At 38.8% G+C, this 25,457-nt stretch overlaps 1 protein-coding gene across 1 annotated transcript; it reads left to right on the top strand.

The window, feature by feature from the left end:
• Window positions 1–3,995: 3,995 nt before the first annotated feature.
• On the top strand, window positions 3,996–15,481 carry LOC129357618 (NLR family CARD domain-containing protein 3-like). Its single transcript, XM_055026712.1, has 6 exons — window positions 3,996–4,142; window positions 4,596–4,738; window positions 7,153–8,953; window positions 10,685–10,861; window positions 14,941–14,963; window positions 15,120–15,481. The coding sequence occupies exons 1-6, from the start codon at window positions 4,015–4,017 to the stop codon at window positions 15,479–15,481; spliced, it is 2,634 nt and encodes an 877-aa protein (XP_054882687.1). The 5' UTR covers window positions 3,996–4,014.
• Window positions 15,482–25,457: the final 9,976 nt, after the last annotated feature.

Below are 25,457 nucleotides of genomic sequence, written 5' to 3'. Positions count from 1 at the left end.
TAAAATATTTCCTCTAACAGCTAAATAAATGAAGTAAATATTTTAAAATGTCATTTTGTGGCTCTGGACCCGTTTTATTTACCTGGAAAAGCAAAAAAATGTCTCTGGATTGGAAAGGCTGCAGACGGCTGGACTAAACAAAGCCCACCATGACGAGGACGCGGAGCGCAAACGGGCCGAACAGAACCACCAGGAGCGACGAACGACCAGAACCAGGATCAGAACCAAGATCAGGATTAGAACCAGGATCAGAACCAGGACCAGAACCAGAATCAGGATCAAGACCAGGAGGGACCGGGAAACGGTGGCAGATCGTCTTCAGTTCTCATCCTGATATTCTGAACTGAGGAGAAAACACTAATTAATTCATCTGAAACAGAACCAGTTCAGTTCAGAACTGTTCATGTTCAAAGTTCTTTTCTTACTACATAGTTCTCATAAAATGAGCAGAAAAAAGAAATAAAATACAATCGTCACAAACTAACTGTGATGAAAAAAAGAAAAACAGAAAATGTAACAAATGAGAGATGAATTTAAATCTTAAATTAAGTTAATATATTGGTATAAATATTAGGATTTTGTGATGTTGCAATGTTTAAGCACTTTATTAAATAAAATCATTTCACTTTAAAAATGGAAGTGATTTTCAGAATAAATAAAACTTTGACAGAGGATGAAATTGTTAATATCATAATTTAACTTTTTATCAAATTTTATAAGATTAAAACTTGTGGAAAAGATTTATTGTACAAAATTCAGTTTTGAAAATATTTCTAAAAACATTCATGAAGTTGCAATTGTAAATTTTGTCTCAAAAACACAAAATAGGAATTGATATTTATTTTAGATTTTCTTTTACAGAAACTCATTACAGAGAAAACTTAATAGATAATTATGAAATTAATGTCAAATCTGCTGTGGAATAGAAAGTTATTTGGTTCTATTAATTATTTGTAGTTTATTTTTTTGGATGTGGAAGGGACCTCACAGGGCACCTACCACAATTTTTTCACACTTCAATCAAACACTGACTGAGTAAACACTTCATTGAGAGGCGCACCTCCTTCAAGAGGGTCTTGGCTGCCTTTTTATTTTCGAGCTGCCATCATAAGTGGAACCCAGAGATGATACTGTAATGATGAGCAGCACTACAATGTATTTGTAGTAACTGTGCAGCAAACTACACATTTAAAAGTAACAAAGTATTTTGTGAAATGGCTATTTTTAAGTACTGTTTTACTGATTATAATGTGCAATGTAATATTACCCATTTATTTCAACAGACATTAATAAAAATGAAGTTATGTGCACTGTTAGGTATTTTAATACAAGACAACAAATTAAGGTTAGAGGAAACCTGACATAAGCAACATTTATCTGTGTATCGTGTTTTTATTCTTTTATGGATTAAAATGTGATCTTCATTCAGTTAAGTTACTCGCATTATGTTGCATATCAACAAAATTAACTCAAGAGTATAACATTTGGAAAAATGGTCCTAATTATTATTATTTTTTTTATCATAGTTACAGAGTAATTGAGTAAATCTGATTAATTAATCTCTGCCATTGGCTGTTCATTTTGTGCAGAACATATATTTGTTATCTGGAAGCCATTAATTGTTAAATCCTACAAAACAGTTACAACAATGTTAAAGAATGTACAGTGATTAATTCAAACATGCCTTTTGTTCTACCAATCATTTGTATATTTCCTGGTGTGTAATAACCTTTTTCTTTTATCTTAGTAGCTATTAGGCTGAGCCCTCGCTCTGTTCTGAGGGAGAATGAATCACATCTTGTTTAAACATATCTGCAATGTATATAGATTTTTATTTTATTTTATTTATTTCTTTTATTAAGATTCATTTATAATCATGTCATAGCCATTCTTCCAGTATGAGTCTTGCATTGCACATGTTTTTTTTATTATTATTATTTTCAGATGCCTTTGATTGCACTGGAAGCAGGAGGTGATTCTGGCACAGGGAGGCACATCTTCCCTCACCTTGGCATTGACCTGCAAGTGCTTGGAAGCCATTGTGTCTGACCCAGTTTTCAGGAAGAAGACTCGCTTTGCTTGGCTATGGTAAAGACCTTTGACTTTTTTCACCTAAAACATGTGAAATTAGATTTCAACTACATAAAATCAGTTTTTCATTAACAGGTGAGATCAGCTGGGCGACATTTTCAGAATCATTCGAGGCAGAAAACAGGATTCCTTTTGCGGTTGTAAGATGTTCTTCCTGCAACCGGCAACATAAAGACTGTGTGGGCTTCACTGGACATGGAAGATGAGGAGAGTTCCCTCGTTACTACTCTGATGGCACATCTGGACACTGCCCTGAATGCCAGTACTGAATGCTAGGACAATATTAGTTGTTTTCTGTAGTCTTTCACACATTTCAGTTGTCACACATTGTGTTTTTGTGAAATGTCATTTTAAATCATTTATGCTGAAGCACATTTGCCTTTGACTTGTTCAGTCATTTGTTTTCATAATGTGTTATTTCAATATTATGTACATTTTTAAATGTTCCTTTTGTTGTAGCTCAGTTGATTTACATTATTTAGTTTGTACAGAAATGGTGTTACATTGTGGCTGCATTTTGTTGGAGAGAGTAGAACCAATAAAGTAGTTGTAAATATATTGTAACAGTGTTGTTTAGCAATTGGATCACCTGACATACGGCTAAGTTATTTGTTTTAATAGTCAGAATCAACTGTTGTTTTATAATAAAGCAAGAACATACAGAAACATTGTTTAGTTACAGAGTCATAATACAAACATGAGATTAAAGGTGAGCTGAGTGAAGGTGGAGACCAGGTGGAGGTGATGGAAGCTCAGGTGAGGAGCAGTTGCACATCAAGCCGGAGTTTCTGAAGGGTGGAGGAGATGAGACCGGCGCCGTGATCAGAGGAGATGAAGACGGTTACAATTTACACATAGATTTAATTTATGTATCCAGTGAATTTATTCAAAAAAGTTTTCATAGAGAAAAAAAAAACAACAGCGAATCATTCTCTCTGGCAGTTACCAGCGCAGTGTCTACTGCCGGGGTCCGAAGATTATTTCTTATCAAGTAAAGTTTCTAAAACCTGCTTTCTGTGTGAGTCTTTCCAGGTCGAAGCTACATTTAAATTTTTTTAAATTTTTTTTTTTTGCATTTTAAGGTCTTTGGGGCACAGTTTATGAATCAATTGCAATTGGTAGAATTGATATTGAATTTCTAAACGGAATAGTGGGACACGGATCAGTTTACTGATTAAGACATTATGGTAAACGATGATAACAGCTGAGCTTGTTAGAAGTTCAAAAGTAATTTAATTTGTTTGTAAATTATATTCACAATGTGAATAAAAAGGGACATACCACGTGACAGACATACCACGTGACGTAACACGTGGTATGTCATTTCCTTAATGTTTAATTTGTAGTTAATTTGTAATTAATTTTAAATTTTAAAAGTGTTATTGGGAGTTTTTAAAGGCGTTGTGAAATAAAATGCGTTATTATTATTATTATAATTATTAAAACATGGCTGGTACAGGAAATGGTGTCACTAGCGCCCCCTTCATTTCCGGAACGCAATAGTCCCATTTCCATATAAGGTCTGAGATTGACAGTGATCTGTCCCCGCCACTTCCTGTTTGCTGCAGCGAGGTTCTTCTCGGAATTGAAACCAACCTTGGTTTTCTTCAGAACATCGTCCATTTTGAGACGCAGGATTGAAATAACTTGTTGTCTTGTTAGTAGAAGTAAGTGCTGCCGCTCCGGGTCCCTCCATGTCTCTCTCGGCTCTTTGGAACCATTTCTAACGATGAACCTCTGTGGGCCTCGGGAAGCACCGCAGCTTCCTGGGGGCCTCTGCCACCATGGCTTGGGTTGCTCTGCTCTCCTGTTTACTTTAATAAATGCCTGATCTAGAAAGGAAATTCTGCTTTAAAGGACAGTTACTGGAACTGGATCACTGGGACTGACTGGTTCTGGTTTCTCTCTCAAAAAGTCAAAAAGATGGAAGATCTGGATCTAAAGAAGGACAGAGCAGAACCTCCAGGATCCATCAGTCCATCTATGAGGAGTGACCGGTCCAAACATGATCCTCCAGACTTCAGTAATGAACCTGGACCCTCAGACAGAAAGTAAGAAACCAGTTTCTAACTGATTCATGTGAATCTATAGAGATAAAATATAAATTAACTGGTTGATCTCAGTGTCTTAATAAACAGTAACTTAATTTTCTCACTTATTAATTTAAAGTTAGACCTGAAGGATGTTGGTCAGTAAATCAGTTTGAATGAATTAATATGGATTAAAATGTTGCATGAAAACAAAAACATGTGAGGAGCAACAATTCAGATTGTCTGTAAACCCACTGAAGCAGTGAAACCAGCATCTTCCAGACTGGGAACACTGGCATCAGTCATCATACCAAATATAATTCAATGAAGTACTTAAAACCAGAAATCATCAATGTTCTGAGGTTCTGTTCTGACCCAGTTTCTGGTCCCTGGTTCTTTGTGGACCTTCATGAACATGTTCAGCTCCAGACTGTTGCTAGTGAATATTTCAGTGATGAAGAAATGTCTTCACAGGAGCAGCTTTAGTGATGAGGAGTTGTGCTGTGCTTTGGGTCAGAATGTTCTGATGGATCCGGGCTGGACCAGCTGCCCCCAGTGTGGGAAACAACCCAAAACAGGATCTAGACCGACAGCCAATCAGAGCAGCCGTGCTCCAGGTGAGACTGAACATGTCCAATCAGAGCTTCTTCCTTCCAGATCCACGTCTTTAGTTGAGATTTGGACATTTAATGATTAAAAGTCTTTTTTGTGATCAGTTGTTTCAACTGAATCTGACTTTTTTCAGCTGGTGTAACTGGAACTTAAGTCTCGGTAACTCGGCTTAATAAAGTCCTCATTTAATTTTAGACAGTTCAAAAAATGGCCACAAGATAAATGTACAAATTTGACTTTTTATTTTGTTTGTTTTTAAAATTATAAGTGAAGACTCTTACTCTGAAGGGTCATGTTGCAGCATAACATGTCATTAGCTCTAAATAAAACAAAATAAAACAACCATCACTTTGATGATTCTTACAGATAATTTTATGATGAGGTTTAGGAGAATTAAATAGCAGAAAGGATGGCAAAAGAGAGCAGCAATCAGGTATTGATTGATATTAATGTTATGTTTAGAATAACAGAAATAAAGTGAAAACAAAACAACTTAAAAAGAGGTGGCAAAAGTTCTAGCTCACCAAATTGTCCAGCTGCCAAAATGGTGAATCTAATTTTGCTGAAAAGGATTTTTATTCTACTTTTATTGGTTATTTCACCAGATCTTTAAGGTTCTGCTGGAAAATTGGAGCTTACAATTATAGCTTTCAATTTGGGAAGTGATTAAAGGACACTTGGGAGAAAATTATTTAAACTCTGTCAAAATCATTAAAAAGTGATTTTGAGCAACTTCAGAGGTCTCTGAAGTCTCTGAAAAGCTCCTGGTTCAAGGTGTGGTTGAGGTTCAGTCTGGCAGATGATGGTAAATGTAGAATATAATAAGGAGTTATGTTACAGAAAAGCTTCTTCAGGAAGTGAATAGTTTGTGATCCAAACGTTGTTGGAGAAGAATCAGGCAGATGAATGTGAGGACAGCAGAGCTGCAGCAGCAACAGAGGAGTGGAGGACAATCTGGGGACCAACAAGGCTCCTTAAACCACGGAGCACAGAAATCACAAGAGGTGAACTAGAGAAAGATTACTAGAAACAATAACTACATGCTATAGTGAAGAGTTAAAAACTCAGAGAGACAACTAGTGACTTGTCCCCTGTCTGCCAGATCCAGGCTTTTACCTGGATTTATGGAAATATTTTCCCTAATCACAATCTATAGTTTAAAGTATTCTGCTATAATTGTAGAATAATGTAGCCCATATTTTAAGAGTGCAAGTATTTCAGCTTTTAAACTCAAGCAGATTGAAAACGCTCAAAGGTAAAGGCGGCCTTTTATCCTGAATTGGAAGCTCAATCTGAAGCCAACTTCAGCTCTGTAAAATCCAAACTGTTTCCTGAGTTTGATTCCATGAATGAGAAGTAAGATGATGAACCACAACTCAGATCACCCTAAACCCTGAACTAACAGGAGCTGGGCCCCCTGCTGGATGTTGTTTACATCAGAATTAATATGTTTTGGCCATAATTTGGTGCTAAAATAGCAGCAGCCTCAGACGCCATCCAAGAGTATAATTTGATACATGGGTCTATGTGGTTGATTGTTAAATTAATGTCTATTTTTTGTTACTCTCATTCCAAGTATTTTGTGTAGTTTTGACTGTAAATATCTCAGTAAATTTGAATTAAATGAAAATATACAGACAATGTGACTTTGTTAAGTGATTATTTTGCTTTGTTCTTTACCAAATGATAAACCAGCAGTCTAAATATATTCTCTGGTCTGCAGTTATTAACACACCCAGCCTATCACTGCTGTCATTACCTGAATCTAGTGCTGGTCCCACTGTGTTCTCCAATATATTCTAGTAAATGTTACATGTTGACCCCAACAACCTGTGGGTTTGCTTGGAAGTGGCTCTGTTTTCATCCTTTTGTGATAAATACAATAAAACTCAACATTTTCTTAAAGCTAGTCATGATTTTGATGCATGAAGACAAAAGGTGAAAAACAACCTGCTTTAAAACTGTTTTAACAGAAAGAGGGAAGTGATGTCGGAGAGACAGAAACCTTTAACTCTGACATATAACACAGACTGCATTATATATATTTACAGTATAAATGCAAAATGTAATGACACTAACAATCTGTTGGGTCAAATCAGATTGGCTCAACAATTTCCAGTCTGTAATTATTCTTTAAAAAATCCAATTCAGACTCTGACTGAGGAAAGTCATTTTAAATGTGAACATTAATGATGTAATGACTCATTTCTTTGGCAGATTAAAGTTTTTTCTCCAGATTTCTTTCATAAAGGCTGAAAATAAAGCAAGGAAACATTTTTCTGTCTCAATAAGGACAATGATGACATGATGCAGAAGAGTTGATGTTACTGAAAACTCCTGCATTCAATGACTCTGATGGTTTGGTTCCAACTTTATCACTGAATCATGTTTTTTACTACAGTTGTCTTCTGTGTTTCAGCAGATGTTGGTCTGCAGGAGGTTCTAGAGGAACATAAGATCAGTCTGAGGAGAAGATGTGAATGTGTGACTGAAGGAAGTGATGAAACAGGAAGTAGAACCCTCCTCAATAGGATCTACACTGATCTCTTCATCACAGAGGGACAGAGTGACGAGGTTAACACCCAGCATGAGGTGAAGCAGCTGGAGAGAGCTTCCAAGTTCCAGAACCTCCATGTTTCTGCAATCAGGATCCACGACCTTTTTAAAGCCTTCCCTGATCAACATGGACCCATCAGAGTGGTTCTGACCAACGGCGTTGCTGGTGTTGGAAAAACCTTCTCAGTGCAGAAGTTCACTCTGGACTGGGCTGAGGGCTTGGAGAACCAAGATGTCAGTGTGGTGGTTCTGCTTTCGTTCAGGGAGCTGAACTTGATCAGAGATCAGCGGCACAGTCTTCTCTCACTGCTCCATGTTTTCCATCCAACACTCCAGAAGCTCCCAGCAGAGCAACTGGCTAAATGCAAACTCCTCTTCATCCTTGATGGTCTGGATGAAAACAGACTTTCACTGGACTTCAACAACAGTCATCTGGTTTCTGACGTCACACAGAAATCATCGGTTAATGTTCTGCTGACAAACCTCATCAAGGGGAACCTGCTTCCCTCGGCTCTCATCTGGATAACTTCCAGACCTGCAGCGGCCAATCAGATCCCTCCTTCATGTGTTACCAGGACAACAGAAGTACGAGGCTTCACCGATGCCCAGAAGGAGGAGTACTTCAGGAGGAGGTTCAGTGATGAAGAGCTGTCCAGCAGAATCATCTCCCACATCAAGACCTGCAGGAGCCTCCACATCATGTGTGGAATCCCAGTCTTCTGCTGGATCACTGCTACAGTTCTGGAGAACATGGTGACCTCAGAGCAGAGAGGAGAGCTGCCCAAGACCATGACTGACATGTACTCTCACGTCCTGCTGGTCCAGACAAAGAGGAAGAAGAACAAGTACCATGGAGGACATGAGACAAGTCCACAGGAGCTGATGGAGGCTGACAGGGAAGTTCTTCTGAAGCTGGGGAGGCTGGCGTTTGAACATCTGGAGAAAGGAAACATCATGTTCTACCAAGAAGACCTGGAGCAGTGTGGTCTGGATGTCACAGAGGCCTCAGTGTACTCAGGAGTTTGTACAGAGATCTTCAAGAGAGAGAGTGTGATCTTCCAGAAATCAGTCTACTGCTTTGTTCATCTGAGCATCCAGGAGTTTCTGGCTGCAGTCTACATGCTCCACTGCTTCACCAGCAGGAAGTCAGAGGAGATCAAGACGTTCCTGGGAGACGAATACAGAGAAACATCTCTAGATGAGTTCATGAAGAAAGTCATGGAGAAATCCCTCAGCAGTGAAAATGGCCACCTGGACCTGTTTGTCCGCTTCCTTCATGGTCTCACTGTGGAGTCCAACCAGAGACTCTTAGAAGATCTGCTGGGTCAGACTAAGACCAGTCCAGAAACCATCCAGAGAATCATCACCAACCTGAAGAAGATGAACATCACCAACCTGAAGAAGAAGAACACTGATAGAATCTCTGCTGCCAGAAGCATCAACATCTTCCACTGTCTGGTGGAGATGAACGACGTCTCATTTTATCAGGAGATCCAACGGCTGCTGGATTCAGGGAAGGAGCTCTCAGAGACTAAATGTTCAGCTCTGGCCTTCATGCTGCAGATGTCAGAGGTTCTGGATGAGTTGGACCTGGAGAAGTACAAAACCTCAGATAAAGGACGACTGAGACTGGTTCCAGCTGTGAGGAACTGCAGAAAGGCTCGGTGAGTCCAGATGTTTTCATTGTGTGATGTTGATTCAGCTCTATTGTCCTCCTGTTTCTTCTTCTATCTTCAAGTTGATTCTGGATGTTTTTGCTCTTTATCTACTTCCTTCATCCTCTGGATTATTTCAGCCAATCAAACATCTAAACATTCAGCTCATCCAGGACAGATGCAGCTTTTGGTTTTTAGACATTTTGATTTTTTTAAAAATATGTAATTTTTATCAATTTTAGGTTGAAATGAATAGAAAACCCTGAACTCTAGAAAATCTATTTTCTCTAAGATCCAATCAGCCAGAGAAACTTTTAAACTTTAAACTCTTCACTCATTGAGCCGCTGCTCCATCATTCATATTTTAGGATCTTTGACTGTTTTCAGAAAATTATTGTTTAGTTTAATAAAAATGTTGACCATTCAAATAAATCATTGCATTAATTATAAACTATGTGAACAGTGTTGATCTTCATCATCCTCTCCTCTTCCTCCTCCCTCTAGTTTCCTCTGAGTTTGTAAATGAGACCAAAATGTGGTTTTTGTCGTCTGGTTCCAGAAAAAGTTCTAGTTTCTGTCAGATCCTCCCAAAGCTCTGAGAATCTGCTTCCAGAGCTGGAACCATTTTCCTCATCAACTCTTCATCTGCAGCCTTTGTTGAAGCTGTCAGCTGTCCTCCATGAAGACCTGCAGAGACATGAGCTTCAACTCTGGAGACATCCAGCCTCTTCTAGTTACTGGAGAACTTTCACTGCTTCACCATGAAATGCTGCTGGACCCAAACGCTCCGTCTCCTCCAGGGGTTTTGCTCTTCAGCTCTTTAGGAGTTTAGCAACAATTTCTCCTGACATCCAAACCTTTGTTCCTCTGAGACAATGGACATACCACTGCAGAGACATGTGTCCGTCTTCCAACCAGTTTGTCCCAGTTCCTCTCAGATCCACAGTCTGAGAGGACGGTTCTGACCCGAAGGAGCAGCAGGACCGGTTCTGCTGCTGCTCTGCAGGACGACCAGAACAACGTGAAGCTTTTAGCTGCAGCAGGTTGACGACTGTCCACTTTCTACTTTGTTAACGCATCAAATCCAGCAGATGAACGGAGACAGAACTGGAGCATCATGTGTTTGTTCTGCTCCCAGTTTCCTCTGTGGCAGCATTTAATAACCTGCTGCTGGGAAACATGTTTCTATACAATATATTACTATTATTAATGATGATGCAGCAGATATTGGCTCAACAAAAACCCAGAGATGCCAGAGGTCCACAGCAGCTGGACTTCCTGTTCTGCTCACTTCATTTATAACTCACTTCCTGCTTGGTGGAAGATCTAAACGGTCTAGTCCAAGTCAGAGCTGTGAGCAGTTCCTCCTCCTCTCCATCATCTCCATTCCTTCATTCAGCTCAGTCAGCCTCTTCATCAGCTGCTGCAGAGAAACTGAACTTTCCTTCACTGATGATAGAAGATCTTCAACATCTGACTGCAGCTGAAGGTCTGAGGACATGAAGCCTGGACCAGAACCAGAACCAGAACCTGGACCAGAACCAGAACAAGAACCAGAACCAGAACCAGAACCAGAACCTGGACTCTAACCAGGAACTGCACAGATTCTCTGTGGGGTCAAATCAGTAGATTGAAGATCAGATATTGATCAGATGATGACATCACTGTTATCATATTTTAGTCTGTTTATGATCCAGATTGATTTCATTAGAACTGAATTTATTTCTTCTCTAATCACAGACTTGGTGACTGTTTGATCCAAAAGGATGAATGTGAAGTTTTGGCCTCGGCTCTGAAGTCCAACCCAGATCTGACTGAACTGGAAATAAATCAGATCAACATATATGAAGGTGGAGAATCTGATATGAAGCATCTGGTTGAGATCCTGGAGAATTCAGTCAGTAAAGTGAAGATTCTGAGGTTTGTTTTCTCTATTTATTCAATAATAATAATAATTTTATTCTGATATATATTATTTTAAAACAACTTGTTTAATCATCAGAATAAAATCTCTACAACTTTTGACATTATTAATTATTTTCTTATTTCAGACTTTGAGATTATTGAACTTTGTTTTTCAGTTTTCTCTTTAAAATGTTTTTGATAAACAAAATGAGTAAAATAATTGAAATGCTGTGAATGAATGATGGAGATGTTTCAGTTTGGTAAAGATTCAGATGCTTTTATTTCTGATTCTTTACATCAGAATGAAATGTTGATCCTCCAGAGCCACAAACACTGACGAGTTCAAATCCTCATTAATGAACGTCTAAGAAACCACTGATTGTAGAAAAGCAAATCTAGATGCAATGAATGAAAGTGAGGTTTGCAGCAGCAGCAGGTTCCTCAGCTTTGTCCTGAGGCTGTGGTTCTGTTGGGCCGGGTCAGAGAGGAACCGTCTCCTGAGGAAATAATGGCCTCCATTGGCTTTCAGCAGCTTTAATAGGAACCCAAAGGCCATTAATGAAGAACCTGACTGGTTCTGATCCAGTTACCAAGTCGGGTCTGATGATCAGGAACCAGCAGAAATAGCTCAACTCATCCAGACTGATAGAAAACTTTGAGTTTCTTTGTTGATCAAATGTTCTGGTTCTGCTGGTTTGGACTCTTTAAACCAGTTTGACTGGATCAGATGTTAGAATCAGTTCATCATGTTTCTTTTACATTCAGGGAAATTAATTTATACATTTTTATTATTTATTTGTTCATATTTCAGTTTTAACTGCATCCTGTTGGTTCACATCTTTTATTCTTTATTCAGATTGATTTTCTGCAGTTTATCAGAGACCAGCTTGACGTCTCTGTTCTCAGCTCTGAGTCCAACCCGACCCATCTGACAAAACTGGACCTGAGCTACAACAACCTGGAAGATTCTGGACTGAAGGATCTCTGTGGTTTTCTACAGACTGAAGGCTGCAGACTGGAGACATTGAGGTATTTTAATGATATAATTATTGATATTTCTGTGAATAATTCTATATAATTGATCATCAATCAAAGTTCATTTCTTCTGATCTAATCAATATTTTCTGAGTTTGTTCCTGGATCCAGAGTTTAATTTAGTTTCTCTGTGTAACTGAGTTGGACCTGCTGATCTGAGGTCAGAACAGGACAGCATTCGGACCCCAGTGTGTAGAAATCCCCCTCAGGTCAAGCAGGTCAAAGGTCACCATGAAATGTCCCTTTATTGAAGATCCATAAATCCCACATTAGTTTTAAATCTTCTGCTATTAGTTGATGATGATCCAGTCCAGGTTTACAGAGTCCAGGTGTTGCAGTGCTTTAACTAGACCAGATTAAAGATGCTGATATCCTGATCAATATTCTCATTTCTGCAGCGTCTCTGATGAACGATTCAGAACCAGAACTAAATGACCCACAATGACCTCACAGAGAAAAGGATCAATATTTTGTAGTTGATGGTTCAGAACTGAATCAGCACAAAATGATCAACTTTCAGAATGTGATGATATGATATGATAAAGGATTGAAATCAACCCGTTTCCATCTGTCATACTGAGCAATGAGCTGCAGTTCAAATACAAGCAGCAAAAAAACATCATTAATAGATTAATGAAGAAAAACTGGAGCCATAAAATATCAGCAGATCAATGATGGACAGAGCAGTCGGAGAATCCAGAGCCTGGAAGGAAACATGGAGAGAAAAACATCCACTGAGTTTAAGATCCTCAGAAACTTTGAGACAAACTTTGAGTTTCTTTGTTGATCAAATGTTCTGGTTCTGGTTTGGACTCTTTAAACCAGTTTGACTGGATCAGATGTTAGAATCAGTTCATCATGTTTCTTTTACATTCAGGGAAATTAATTATACATTTTTATTATTTTTGTTCATATTTCAGTTTTAACTGCATCCTGTTGGTTCACATCTTTTATTCTTTATTCAGATTGAATCACTGCAGTTTATCAGAGACCAGCTGGACGTCTCTGTTCTCAGCTCTGAAGTCCAACCCGACCCGTCTGACAGAACTGGACCTGAACGGAACCAACCTGGAAGATTCTGGACTGAAGGATCTCTGTGGTTTTCTACAGACTGAAGGCTGCAGACTGGAGAGATTGAAGTATTTTAATGATATAATTATTGATATTCTGTGAATAATTCTATATAATTGATCATAAATCAAAGTTCATTTCTTCTGATCTAATCAATATTTTCTGAGTTTGTTACTGGATCCAGAGTTTAATTTAGTTTCTCTGTGTAACTGAGTTGGACCTGCTGATCTGAGGTCACAACAGGACAGCATTCGGACCCAGTGTGTAGAAATCCCCCTCAGGTCAAGCAGGTCAAAGGTCAACATGAATGTTCCTTTATTGAAGATCCATAAATCCCACATTAGCTTTAAATCTTCTGCTATTAGTTGATGATGATCCAGTCCAGGTTTACAGAGTTCAGGTGTTGCAGTGCTTTAACTAGACCAGATTAAAGATGCTGATATCGTGATCAATATTCCCATTTCTGCAGCGTCTCTGATGAACGATTCAGAACCAGAACCAAATGACCCACAATGACATCACTGAGAAAAGGATCATATTTTGTAGTTGATGGTTTAGAAACTGAATCAGCACAAAATGATCAACTTTCAGAATGTGATGATATGATAAAGGATTGAAATCAACCGTTTCCATCTGTCATACTGAGCAATGAGCTGCAGTTCAAATACAAGCAGCAAGAAAACATCATTAATAGATTAATGAAGAAAAACTGGAGCCATAAAATATCAGCAGATCAATGATGGACAGAGCAGTCGGAGAATCCAGAGCCTGGAAGGAAACATGGAGAGAAAAACATCCACTGAGTTTAAGATCCTCAGAAACTTTGAGACAAACTTTGAGTTTCTTTGTTGATCAAATGTTCTGGTTCTGCTGGTTTGGACTCTTTAAACCAGTTTGACTGGATCAGATGTTAGAATCAGTTCATCATGTTTCTTTTACATTCAGAGAAATTAATTTATACATTTTTATTATTTATTTGTTCATATTTCAGTTTTAACTGCATCCTGTTGGTTCACATCTTTTATTTTTTATTCAGGTTGAGCTGCAATTTATCAGAGACCAGCTGGACGTCTCTGTTCTCAGCTCTGAAGTCCAACCCGACCCGTCTGACAGAACTGAACCTGAGCTGGACCAACCTGGGAGATTCTGGACTGAAGGATCTCTGTGGTTTTCTACAGACTGAAGGCTGCAGACTGGAGACATTGAGGTATTTTAATGATATAATTATTGATATTTCTGTGAATAATTCTATATAATTGATCATAAATCAAAGTTCATTACTTCTGATCTAATCAATATTTCTGAGTTTGTTCCTGGATCCAGAGTTTAATTTAGTTTCTCTGTGTAACTGAGTTGGACCTGCTGATCTGAGGTCAGAACAGGACAGCATTCGGACCCCAGTGTGTAGAAATCCCCCTCAGGTCAAGCAGGTCAAAGGTCAACATGAAATGTCCCTTTATTGAAGATCCATAAATCCCACATTAGTTTTAAATCTTCTGCTATTAGTTGATGATGATCCAGTCCAGGTTTACAGAGTCCAGGTGTTGCAGTGCTTTAACTAGACCAGATTAAAGATGCTGATATTGTGATCAATATTCCCATTTCTGCAGCGTCTCTGATGAACGATTCAGAACCAGAACTAAATGACCCACAGACTTAAATTTATATTGACCATGGAGTAAGGACGTGCTGGTCGAGGCTCCGCAAAAGCAGGGACAAGACATTTATTTGAAAGCACACCCTTATTTATAAATCAGCCTCTTATATGTGTATAATGGTGCGCTTCTACTTTTTGGTTCATTTGGCACCTTTGTTGGTTGCTAAGTCGCTTTTTCTTTTAAGCTGCGGTCGTTAACCCGAACCTAGCCAGCGTGCACTAGCGACACTAGCACCGACCTGGGCCGAAAACTGACCGGCTGTCGCTTTTGGGTGGATCCCTTGCACCCTGAACGGTGGCTTTTGGACTGATGCTATTGTGGCACTAGGACTGATATCACAGCGAGCACGGGTGAACATTAAAGAGTGGTTCCTATCCTTGGATGATCCTTTTGAGCTAAAGCTAACTATTGGTTGCACTCGCTCGTGTCGCCGAACTGTGACGTCAACGTTTACGTCAACTTTCTTCGGTGCTGTTTGGGATCATTTTATGTCTTAAAGCACACAGATTCCTGTAAAATGGACAAGAGGGAGACTAAGGGATCCCGTCAAAGACGCATTGCCGCTGAAACGAATTCTGGTTCGGGTGAGCCCCGGATGGAGGGGATGCCGCTGGGGAGCAGCGAGAGTGGATCAGATACACCGCTCAGTGAGGCAACATTCACCAAAGCGCTGCAAGGTCTGAAACAAGATATCTGTGATACTCTTGACTCGAGGATGGACGCTCTAACTCTCACACTGAGGTCGGAAGTTGCGTCCGTGAAGGCTGAGCTCAAAGCTAATATAAACTCCATCCAGACCCTGTTGAAACTCAAGGAGCCACCATCAAAGAGCTCGAGATCTCTGCCACCACTTGCAGTGACGATTTGACCGCCCTGCAGACCTCTGTATCTGCCTTAGCAGAGGAAGTTAAACATCTACAGGCAAAATGTGAAGATCTGGAGGGAAGGTCAAGACGTAATAATATTCGTCTCATTGGGCTGGCTGAAGGACTGGAACTGCCTAGTTCTAGAGAATTTATCTCACAGCTTCTGCGTGATCTTCTGGGATTGGAGGATGTACCGCTTCTGGACCGGGCTCACAGATCTAGCAGGGAAAAACCTAAAGAAGGAGCCCCACCTCGACCAGTTATCATCAGAGTGCACTACTTTCATGTGAAAGAGTTGATTCTGCGCCGAGCAGGAGCTGCTGCACCTCTTCTGTATCAAGGCAGGAAAATTTTTATCTTTCCAGACTTTACGTCGTCAGTGGCCAAAAACGCTCACAATTTGGGAATGCCAAGCGTCTCTTACATTTGTGTCCTGGCATTAAGTTTGGCTTGTTCTATCCTGCTGAGTTAAGAATCACACTGCCAGATGGAGGTGTGCGCAGGTTTTCCGACCCCGAAGCTGCTACAGACTTTATTAAGACACTGGGAGGTGGAGCCCCTCTCGACTAATATCTTTGATTTGTTTTGAGGCTGATGTTCATTATGTTTAGAATTTTTGATTTAGATTCGTGAAAGGGTAACCTAATTGAAAGTTTTTTATGATGTTACAATATGTAGGGTGTGCTTCTAGTACCAGATTTTGTTATATAATTCCTTTTGTTTTTTTTTTGTTTTTTGTTGTTGTTGTTTTTTTTGTTTGTTTGTTTATTTATTTACATTTGGGTGTGTATATGGGTGTGCAAATGCATATCTATCTATACACTTAATTAGTTCCTGCTTTGCATTGGTGGGAGCTTGAGTTCTACTGGGTTAGCGGATGCTTGGGAAGAGGTACCTAGTAGTTAGAAAAGGGGGATATGCGCGCATCTTGTTCGGGAAGATGCTTCAGCAATCAGGGGTAAGTGTTAACGTTTTTGTTCTGTTTTTTTGTTTTTCACATTTATTTGGTTTTTAAGTGTTCGCAATGGGTTTTTTTCTTACACAGATTGATGGATGTTACAATCTAAGTGATAATGTAATAAAGGGTCAGGTTTTCAAGTTTTGTAGCTGGAATTGCAAGGGTTTAAACCAACCCATTAAAAGAAGTAAAGTCCTCCATCATTTACAGCATCTGGGGGCTCATATTGTGTTTTTACAAGAAACCCATTTGAAAATCTCAGATCATATTAGACTTCGGAAGGGCTGGATTGGCCAAATGTATCATTCAACTTTTCAAGGTAAATCCCGAGGTGTTGCTATTTTAATTCACAAATTAGTACCATTTGTGTCTTCTAATATTATTATGATCCTAATGGTAGATACATTATTGTCTGTGGGAGCATTTTTAATACAAAACTAGTTCTGGCTAATGTGTACGCACCTAATTGGGATGATCATAATTTTTTTAGTTCCTTTTTTACTAAAATCCCAGATTTATCTTCACATTTTCTTATCTTAGCTGGCGATTTGAATTGCTGGTTGGGTCCTTTGGATCGGTCATCAACTAAAGTTAACAGACAATCGCATTCGTCCAAAGTTATTAATAATTTTCTTAAAGAATTTTCAGTCATTGATGCCTGGCGTTTTCTCAATCCTACTCGTAAAGAATATACATTCTTCTCCCCAGTGCACCATACATATACTCGTATTGATTATATTCTTTTAGACAGCCGATTAATACCCCATATTCGATCCTGCTCTCACAATGCTATTGTGATTTCAGATCATGCTCCTGTGACACTGGACCTGATGATGGGAGGAGGCTCTCCCTCTGTCGTTCCTTGGCGTTTGAACATACGTCTCTTGTCTGACGATAAGTTTGTAGCCTTTATTACTTCAAAAATAGATTTATTTATTGCCACAAATGATACTCCAGGTATATCACCCTCTCTCTTGTGGGACACTTTTAAGGCTTTTATACGAGGACAGATATATCCTATACTAGTTTCGAAACTAAACAGAGAAAGGCAAAATTGTTAGAACTTACGACTCGAATTTTGCAGTTGGATGAACTATATGCATCTTCCCCCTCACCCGAGGCATATAATGTCAGGTTGTCTTTACAGGCAGAGTTTGACCGAGTAGCATCAGTGCAGGTGGAGGAGATGCTTTTGAAGTCACAGCATGCCCAATATGAATATGGAGACAAGCCAGTAAACTTCTTTCTCCAACTTCGTAACGCGGCAGCAGCACATCTTATCCCACAGATCCGGACTCACACGGGCATTTCTTCGGATCCACAAATAATTAATAATCAGTTCCATGAATTCTATTCTTCATTATACGTGTCTGAATGTCCATTTGATATTTTATCTTTGGACTCTTTCTGTGACAACCTTGTTTTTCCTGTACTAGACCGAACTTATAGTCTTCAACTGGAAGAGCCCTTAGCTGCAGAAGAAGTTGTACGTGCTCTTAATAATATGCAGAGTTCAAAATGCCCAGGACAGGATGGATTTCCTGTCGAATTTTATAAAAAGTTCAGTCTCAAATTGGTTCCCCTCCTGCTGAATATGTTTAGACATTCATTTGAATCTGAAACTCTCCCAGCATCCTTGTTACAGGCCTCTATTTCTTTGATCCTGAAGAAGGATAAAGATCCTTTGTCTTGTGGCTCCTATCGTCCAATTTCTCTTTTAAATGTAGACTATAAAATTCTTGCCAAATTATTAGCACTCCGTTTAGAAACTGTTTTGCCACTTTTGATCAATTCTGACCAGACTGGATTTATTAAGGGGAGATATGCCTTCTCCAATGTTAGACGGTTATTCAATGTGCTCTATAAACCCCACAGATTCTAGTGAAGCTGAATTTGTGATTAGTCTGGATGCGGAGAAGGCATTTGATAGAGTGGAATGGGGTTACCTTTTTATGTACTTCAACGATTTGGATTTGGTAATAATTTTGTTTCATGGATAAAGCTCTTGTACACTTCTCCTCTTGCTTCTTTAAAACAAATTTCATTTACTCTAAGTACTTCCCTCTTTTCAGAGGCACTAGACAGGGATGCCCCATGTCCCCATTACTTTTTGCAATTGCTATAGAGCCATTGGCCATCTCCCTTAGATCCAATATATATCTAAGTGGGGTTATAAGATCAGGCATTGAACAGCGGCTTTCCTTATATGCCGACGACTTGCTTCTTTATATTTCTAAACCAGCCACTTCAGTTCCTATTGTACTTTCAACTCTTGATCATTTTAGCCGCATATCTGGCTATAAGCTAAACCTTGGTAAAAGTGAAATTTTTCCAATAAATTTGGCGGCTCGAAAATATTCTCTTGTTTCTCTCCCCTTCAGGGTTGCCCTTGATGGTTTTACATACTTAGGGGTTAAGGTCAAGAGTAGATTCTGCGAACTTTTTAAATTTAACTTTGAACCATTGGTGGACAAGGTCAAACAGGACCTGGATAGATGGTCTTTGCTTCATTTATCCGTTGCTGGGAGAATTAATACGATTAAATGAACGTGCTTCCCAAATTTTCTTTTTTCTTTCAGTGTATCCCTGTTTTTATCCCGGTTTCTTTTTTCAGTAAATTGGACCAAATTATTACTGGATTTATTTGGGGTCATAAACCCTCTAGAATTCGTAAGTCATATCTGAGGAGACCAAAAGGTGTGGGTGGAATGGCACTGCCGGACTTTATGTTTTATTATTGGGCATCCAATATTAGAATTCTTATTTACTGGTTAAAGGCAAAGGATTTGGATAGTGCCCCGGCTTGGTTGAAATTGGAAGCCTCCTCCTGTATACAATCGTCTTTGTCTGCTTTAGTTTATGCTCCCAAACTGCTATCTGGTGCTGAAATTCCAAACAATAAAATGGTGAGAGAGACTTTGAAAATCTGGTTCCAGCTTCGCCGTTATTTTAAATTAAACTCTTTTTCTTTACAATCTCCTATCTTTAAGAACCCTTTATTTCGGCCCGCTATGATTGATAGTGCGTTCTCTGTTTGGTTCTCTCATGGTATCAAAAGCTTTAGTGACCTCTATGACCAGGGTACATTCGTTTCTTTTGACCAGCTTTCTATTAAGTTTGACCTCCCAAAGAGCCACTTTTTTCGTTACCTACAGGTCCGAAGTTATGTTAAGAAAAAAACTTCTTTTTTTCCATCTAAGCCTCTTGCTAATGAGTTGGATAATCTTCTGTTACCCCCTTCACCGAAAAAGGGCATTGTATCATGTTTGTATGAGAGGCTGTGCTGTTTTCGTGAATCCCCAATCCTTTCAATCAAAGCGGCATGGGAAGAGGACCTGGGTTTTTTGCTTCCAGATGACCTGTGGGATAAAATTCTTTATCGGGTACATGGTTCGTCACTGTGTGCCAGACATGGACTAATCCAGTGTAAGATCCTGCATCGCACTCACTGGACTAAGGCCAGGCTCTCTAAAATATACTCAAACATTAGTCCGGAATGCGACCGCTGTCATCAGACACCTGCCTCATTGATTCATATGCTTTGGTCATGCCCATCATTAAAGCAGTATTGGACAAATATTTTTGCAGCTTTGTCTGAAGCAGTACACATGTCCATCCAGCCTGACCCACTAACTGCACTGTTTGGTGTACTTTCTGAGAGGGTTTCTGTGTCAAGACTCGAGGCTGATTTGGTCTCATTCCTCACTCTGTTGGCGAGGCGTAGAATTTTGCTGTGCTGGAAATCAGCTCTACCTCCATCATTTGAATTTTGGATTAAAGATGCTTTACATTTTAGTAAACTTGATAAGATTAAATTTACCCTTCGAGGTTGCTCAGCTAATTTTTTGAAAATTTGGCAGCCGTTTTTGATTTTATTCAGACGCTGCCGTCCCGTATGGTACCCAACTAAATTTTATTTTTGCCTGACCTTTTTATTTACATTTTATTATATTATTTACCAAATAATTTATTTTGTCATTAATACCCATTGATGTACACGTTTACTTAATTTTTTTTTTTTTTTTTTTTTTTTTTTTTTTGTTGTTTGTTTGTTTTTGGTTTTTTTTTTTTTTTTTTCTCCCCCCGAGGGAAAGTTTATGTATGCGTTCTATATGTCCGGTTTTGTTATAGAAAAGTTTATATACTTTGTTTATATATTTTTTGCATATTTTGTATTTTGTTGTAAAAATCGAATAAAAGATTAAAAAAAAAAAAAAAAAAAAAAAAAAAAAAAAATGACCCACAATGACCTCACAGAGAAAAGGATCAATATTTTCTAGTTGATGGTTCAGAAACTGAATCAGCACAAAATGATCAACTTTCAGAATGTGATGATATGATAAAAGGATTGAAATCAACCCGTTTCCATCTGTCATACTGAGCAATGAGCTGCAGTTCAAATACAAGCAGCAAGAAAAACATCATTAATAGATTAATGAAGAAAAACTGGAGCCATAAAATATCAGCAGATCAATGATGGACAGAGCAGTCGGAGAATCCAGAGCCTGGAAGGAAACATGGAGAGAAAAACATCCACTGAGTTTTAAGATCCTCAGAAACTTTGAGACAAACTTTGAGTTTCTTTGTTGATCAAATGTTCTGGTTCTGCTGGTTTGGACTCTTTAAACCAGTTTGACTGGATCAGATGTTAGAATCAGTTCATCATGTTTCTTTACATTCAGGGAAATTAATTTATACATTTTATTCTTTATTTGTTCATATTCAGTTTTAACTGCATCCTGTTGGTTCACATCTTTTATTCTTTATTCAGATTGAATGACTGCAGTTTCTCAGAGACCAGCTGGACGTCTCTGTTCTCAACTCTGAAGTCCAACCCGACCCATCTGACAGAACTGAACCTGAACGGAACCAACCTGGAAGGTTCTGGACTGAAGGATCTCTGTGGTTTTCTACAGACTGAAGGCTGCAGACTGAATACATTGAGGTATTTTAATGATATAATTATTGATATTTCTGTGAATAATTCTATATAATTGATCATCAATCAAAGTTCATTTCTTCTGATCTAATCAATATTTTCTGAGTTTTGTTCCTGGATCCAGAGTTTAATTTAGTTTCTCTGTGTAACTGAGTTGGACCTGCTGATCTGAGGTAACAACAGGACAGCATTCGGACCCCAGTGTGTAGAAATCCCCTCAGGTCAAGCAGGTCAAAGGTCAACATGAAATGTCCCTTTATTGAATATCCATAAATCCCACATTAGTTTTAAATCTTCTGCTATTAGTTGATGATGATCCAGTCCAGGTGTTGCAGTGCTTTAACTAGACCAGATTAAAGAAGCTGATATTGTGATCAATATTCTCATTTCTACAGCGTCTCTGATGAACGATTCAGAACCAGAACCAAATGACCCACAATGACCTCACAGAGAAAAGGATCAATATTTTCTAGTTGATGGTTCAGAAACTGAATCAGCACAAAATGATCAACTTTCAGAATGTGATGATATTATAAAAGGATTGAAATCAACCCGTTTCCATCTGTCATACTGAGCAATGAGCTGCAGTTCAAATACAAGCAGCAAGAAAAACATCATTAATAGATTAATGAAGAAAAACTGGAGCCATAAAATATCAGCAGATCAATGATGGACAGAGCAGTCGGAGAATCCAGAGCCTGGAAGGAACATGGAGAGAAAAACATCCACTGAGTTTAAGATCCTCAGAAACTTTGAGACAAATTTTGACTTTCTTTGTTGATCAAATGTTCTGGTTCTGCTGGTTTGGACTCTTTAAACCAGTTTGACTGGATCAGATGTTAGAATCACTTCATCATGTTTCTTTTACATTCAGGGAAATTAATTTATACATTTTTATTCTTTATTTGTTCATATTTCAGTTTTAACTGCATCCTGTTGGTTCACATCTTTTGTTCTTTATTCAGATTGGATCAATGCAGTTTATCAGAGACCAGCTGGACGTCTCTGTTCTCAGCTCTGAAGTCCAACCCGACCCATCTGACAGGACTGGACCTGAACTTCACCAACCTGGAAGATTCTGGACTGAAGGATCTCTGTGGTTTTCTACAGACTGAAGGCTGCAGACTGGAGAAATTGGGGTATTTTAATGATATAATTATTGATATTCTGTGAATAATTCTATATAATTGATCATAAATCAAAGTTCATTTCTTCTGATCTAATCAATATTTTCTGAGTTGGTTCCTGGATCCAGAGTTTAATTTAGTTTCTCTGTGTAACTGAGTTGGACCTGCTGATCTGAGGTCAGAACAGGACAGCATTCGGACCCCAGTGTGTAGAAATCCCCCTCAGGTCAAGCAGGTCAAAGGTCATCCAGTCTAGAAAAGTGAATTCCTGGAATCTGACAGGAACAAATCAATAATCAATGATTGACGCTTCAATACTTTGATCAGAACCTGGAATGATTTTATTGACTAAAATCCTCCAACACATCATGACCCAGTACCAGGTTCTGGTTCTGGTTCTGGTTTTGAAGTCAGCAGGTCTTTATTGGAGCAGCAGCTTGTTGGCATTAATATTCATGAGAATCTTTAACTGGTTCTGTTGGACTGGTTAACCTGCATCCTGTTGGTTCACATCTTTTATTCTTTATTCAGGTTGAATGAATGCAGTTTGTCAAAGATCAGCTGTGATTATTTGGCCTCGACTCTGAAGTCCAACCCGACCCGTCTGACAAGACTGGACCTGCAAGGAAACCACCTGGAGGATTCAGATGTTCAGCAGCTGAAGCGTTTTGTAAAAACTGTAAAGTAAGTAAATGTTTGTAGTGAGTCCAGCTGCTGTCAGCATATTGAACTAAACCCAGTCAGCATCAAAGCAAAGATCCAGTGTTCCCAGTAAAGCTGCAGCTTCTCAGTGGGGAGAATGGTTCAGGCTTTCTGATTGGACACAGCAATCAGCCAATCAGAGGAGCAGCAGCTTGCTGTGTTGTTGCTGTGTCCATGTCTCCAGGACGTCCAGCTGGACTCCAGCCGTCCAACATGTCTAGAGACAGTGGTCCTCATTCATCAAACAGCAGCAGATCTGATCTCAGACCTGCTTGTTCTCTCAGTTCAACAGGAAACAACTGATCAGGTTCATCTTGGTCACAGCTCTGAGATCAGTCTGACTGGAAACCATCTACTGGATGTGCTGCGTCACTGACTGCTACTGGAAACACTCACTGATCTGCTCTCCTTCCTTCTTCTCTCTGCAGGTGGAAGATCTGATGATCTCTGTAAAGTAGAGAACGTCTCTGTGTCCTGCTGATCCTCACAGGTAGAAGCTGCAGCAGTTTGAATCTAAAGAGACTCTGGATCATGATGATGACCTCTGACCTCAAAGATTTTCCTTCTATTTATTTTCTCATGTCTGTCATTTAGTGTCTGATATTGTTTGTCTCTTTGGATCACTAAAGATCCAATTCAAACTGGGCTCCATTTAGAGGCTTCATGGAGTTTTGATCTGAACTGGATTCAACTGGAAAGTTGATCTTTTTCTCTCTGGTTCATTTTCATCCTGGAACCAGAAATGGTCTGAGAATGGAAACATGGGAATCATTTCCAGTTCAGCTTTAAGGTCATGAAAGACACTTCAAACCTCTTTTCTCTGCTGCTTCTTCTTCTGTTGACATAAAAATGTTCCTCAAAGCTCCACAGATAAAAAGATGTTTTACTGGAAACGGCAGAGAAACTTCAGCTTCCACCACAGAAACCAGTTTAACCAGTTTAGAACTGGATGTCTCACAGAAACTCTGATCTTGGAACAGTTTTCAGGAACATCCATCTTTTAATCTGAATAAATACATATATATTTTATAGTCATTCTAAAAGTATTTAAATAATTAAGTTTTGCATCATAGTCATTGATTCTCAGTGCTTTAATATTTCTCGTTTTGTTTTTGGTGGTGAACTTTTTCAGTTTCCAGTTAATCTAGAGAACATTAGGGGGAATGGAGACTCAATATGTCACATCAGGCTCTTTACTGTGATTGTGCTGATTTATTCTGAATTTATGGGATAACGTGGTGACTGGTTCATATTATTCTGTTCATATTTACTTTAATGTAACGTGGGTTCCTCTGTGTTTAAGGATGAGCTCATAAAGTTTTTCATAATGTTTTTTGTGGGCGTTTTATGCATTTGATTTTGTACAAATATAGTAACTACATCTTTATTTTAATCCTCCATGTTGTTTAGCTTATTGTATTCAGATTAACAAATAAATCCAAATATATTTTAAGTTTGTATCTTTTGTTCGACAATTTCTTTTAATAAAATCAGAAACATCCATTTCAGTTGATTTGAGAATTTTTAAGCTTTATAATTTAAAGCAGCTTATTTTGCATCATTTAGACTGAAGATGTTTAAATAAAATACATGATAATCATTTCATTAATAAATATTATTTTTCCTCCAAGTTTCTTAGTACTGCTGATTCACTGAGAATCACTGATTCTTAGTGATGCTAAAATAACTATCACAGTAGTTATTTTACTTCCCGGTATTTTATTTTGAAAGGTCTCATAGGAAACGTATTTCTAAATTTTCCAACTTTATTGTTGTAATTGCCACGTTCAGCCACCAGAGGGACTGAACTCACTGCTGAGGTTCCTGGTCGCAATGGTTACCAATAAAGAAAGATTCGCTGCTGGAAATGATGCGAGTCTTTAGCGCGGAAGCTAACTGGTTTCCAGCTTCAAACCAGCGGAATAACTGATTCCCAGTGATAAATGGAGGCAGATTCTTCTCCTGGGTTCATTTAATGTTTTCTCTGTCAGTGTGAATTAGAAGCAGCTCCACAGAGTTGAAAACATCCCGCAGAGACTCTGAGCGGAGCTAACGATGCTAGCGATGCTAACAGACTAGCACCATCTTGTTTTACATAGAAGCTGATTATCAGCAGCTGCGGATCTAAACTCTGATGCTGAACAGCAGCGACTGACCTTCAGTTCACTAATAATCGATCAAAGTTTTATTATAGAAGTTTATTATTGAGCTCGTCTAAATGATTTTAGTGTGTAGTTACATTGTGTCACCAC

The sequence above is a fragment of the Poeciliopsis prolifica genome, unplaced genomic scaffold (genome assembly GCF_027474105.1).
Source record: "Poeciliopsis prolifica strain line A6 unplaced genomic scaffold, Auburn_PproV2 SCAFFOLD265, whole genome shotgun sequence".
NCBI lineage: Eukaryota > Metazoa > Chordata > Actinopteri > Cyprinodontiformes > Poeciliidae > Poeciliopsis > Poeciliopsis prolifica.
This window is presented reverse-complemented; position numbering and strand designations above follow the sequence as displayed.

What these genes read in the sequence shown, in the direction of transcription:
- LOC129357618 (XM_055026712.1), top strand. Translation starts at nt 4,015, where the DNA reads ATGGAAGATCTGGATCTAAAGAAGGACAGAGCAGAACCTCCAGGATCC. An exon ending in CCTGGACCCTCAGACAGAAA is followed by an intron (nt 4,143 to 4,595) that starts GTAAGAAACCAG and finishes ATGTCTTCACAG; the next exon opens with GAGCAGCTTTAGTGATGAGG. An exon ending in AGGAACTGCAGAAAGGCTCG is followed by an intron (nt 8,954 to 10,684) that starts GTGAGTCCAGAT and finishes CTCTAATCACAG; the next exon opens with ACTTGGTGACTGTTTGATCC.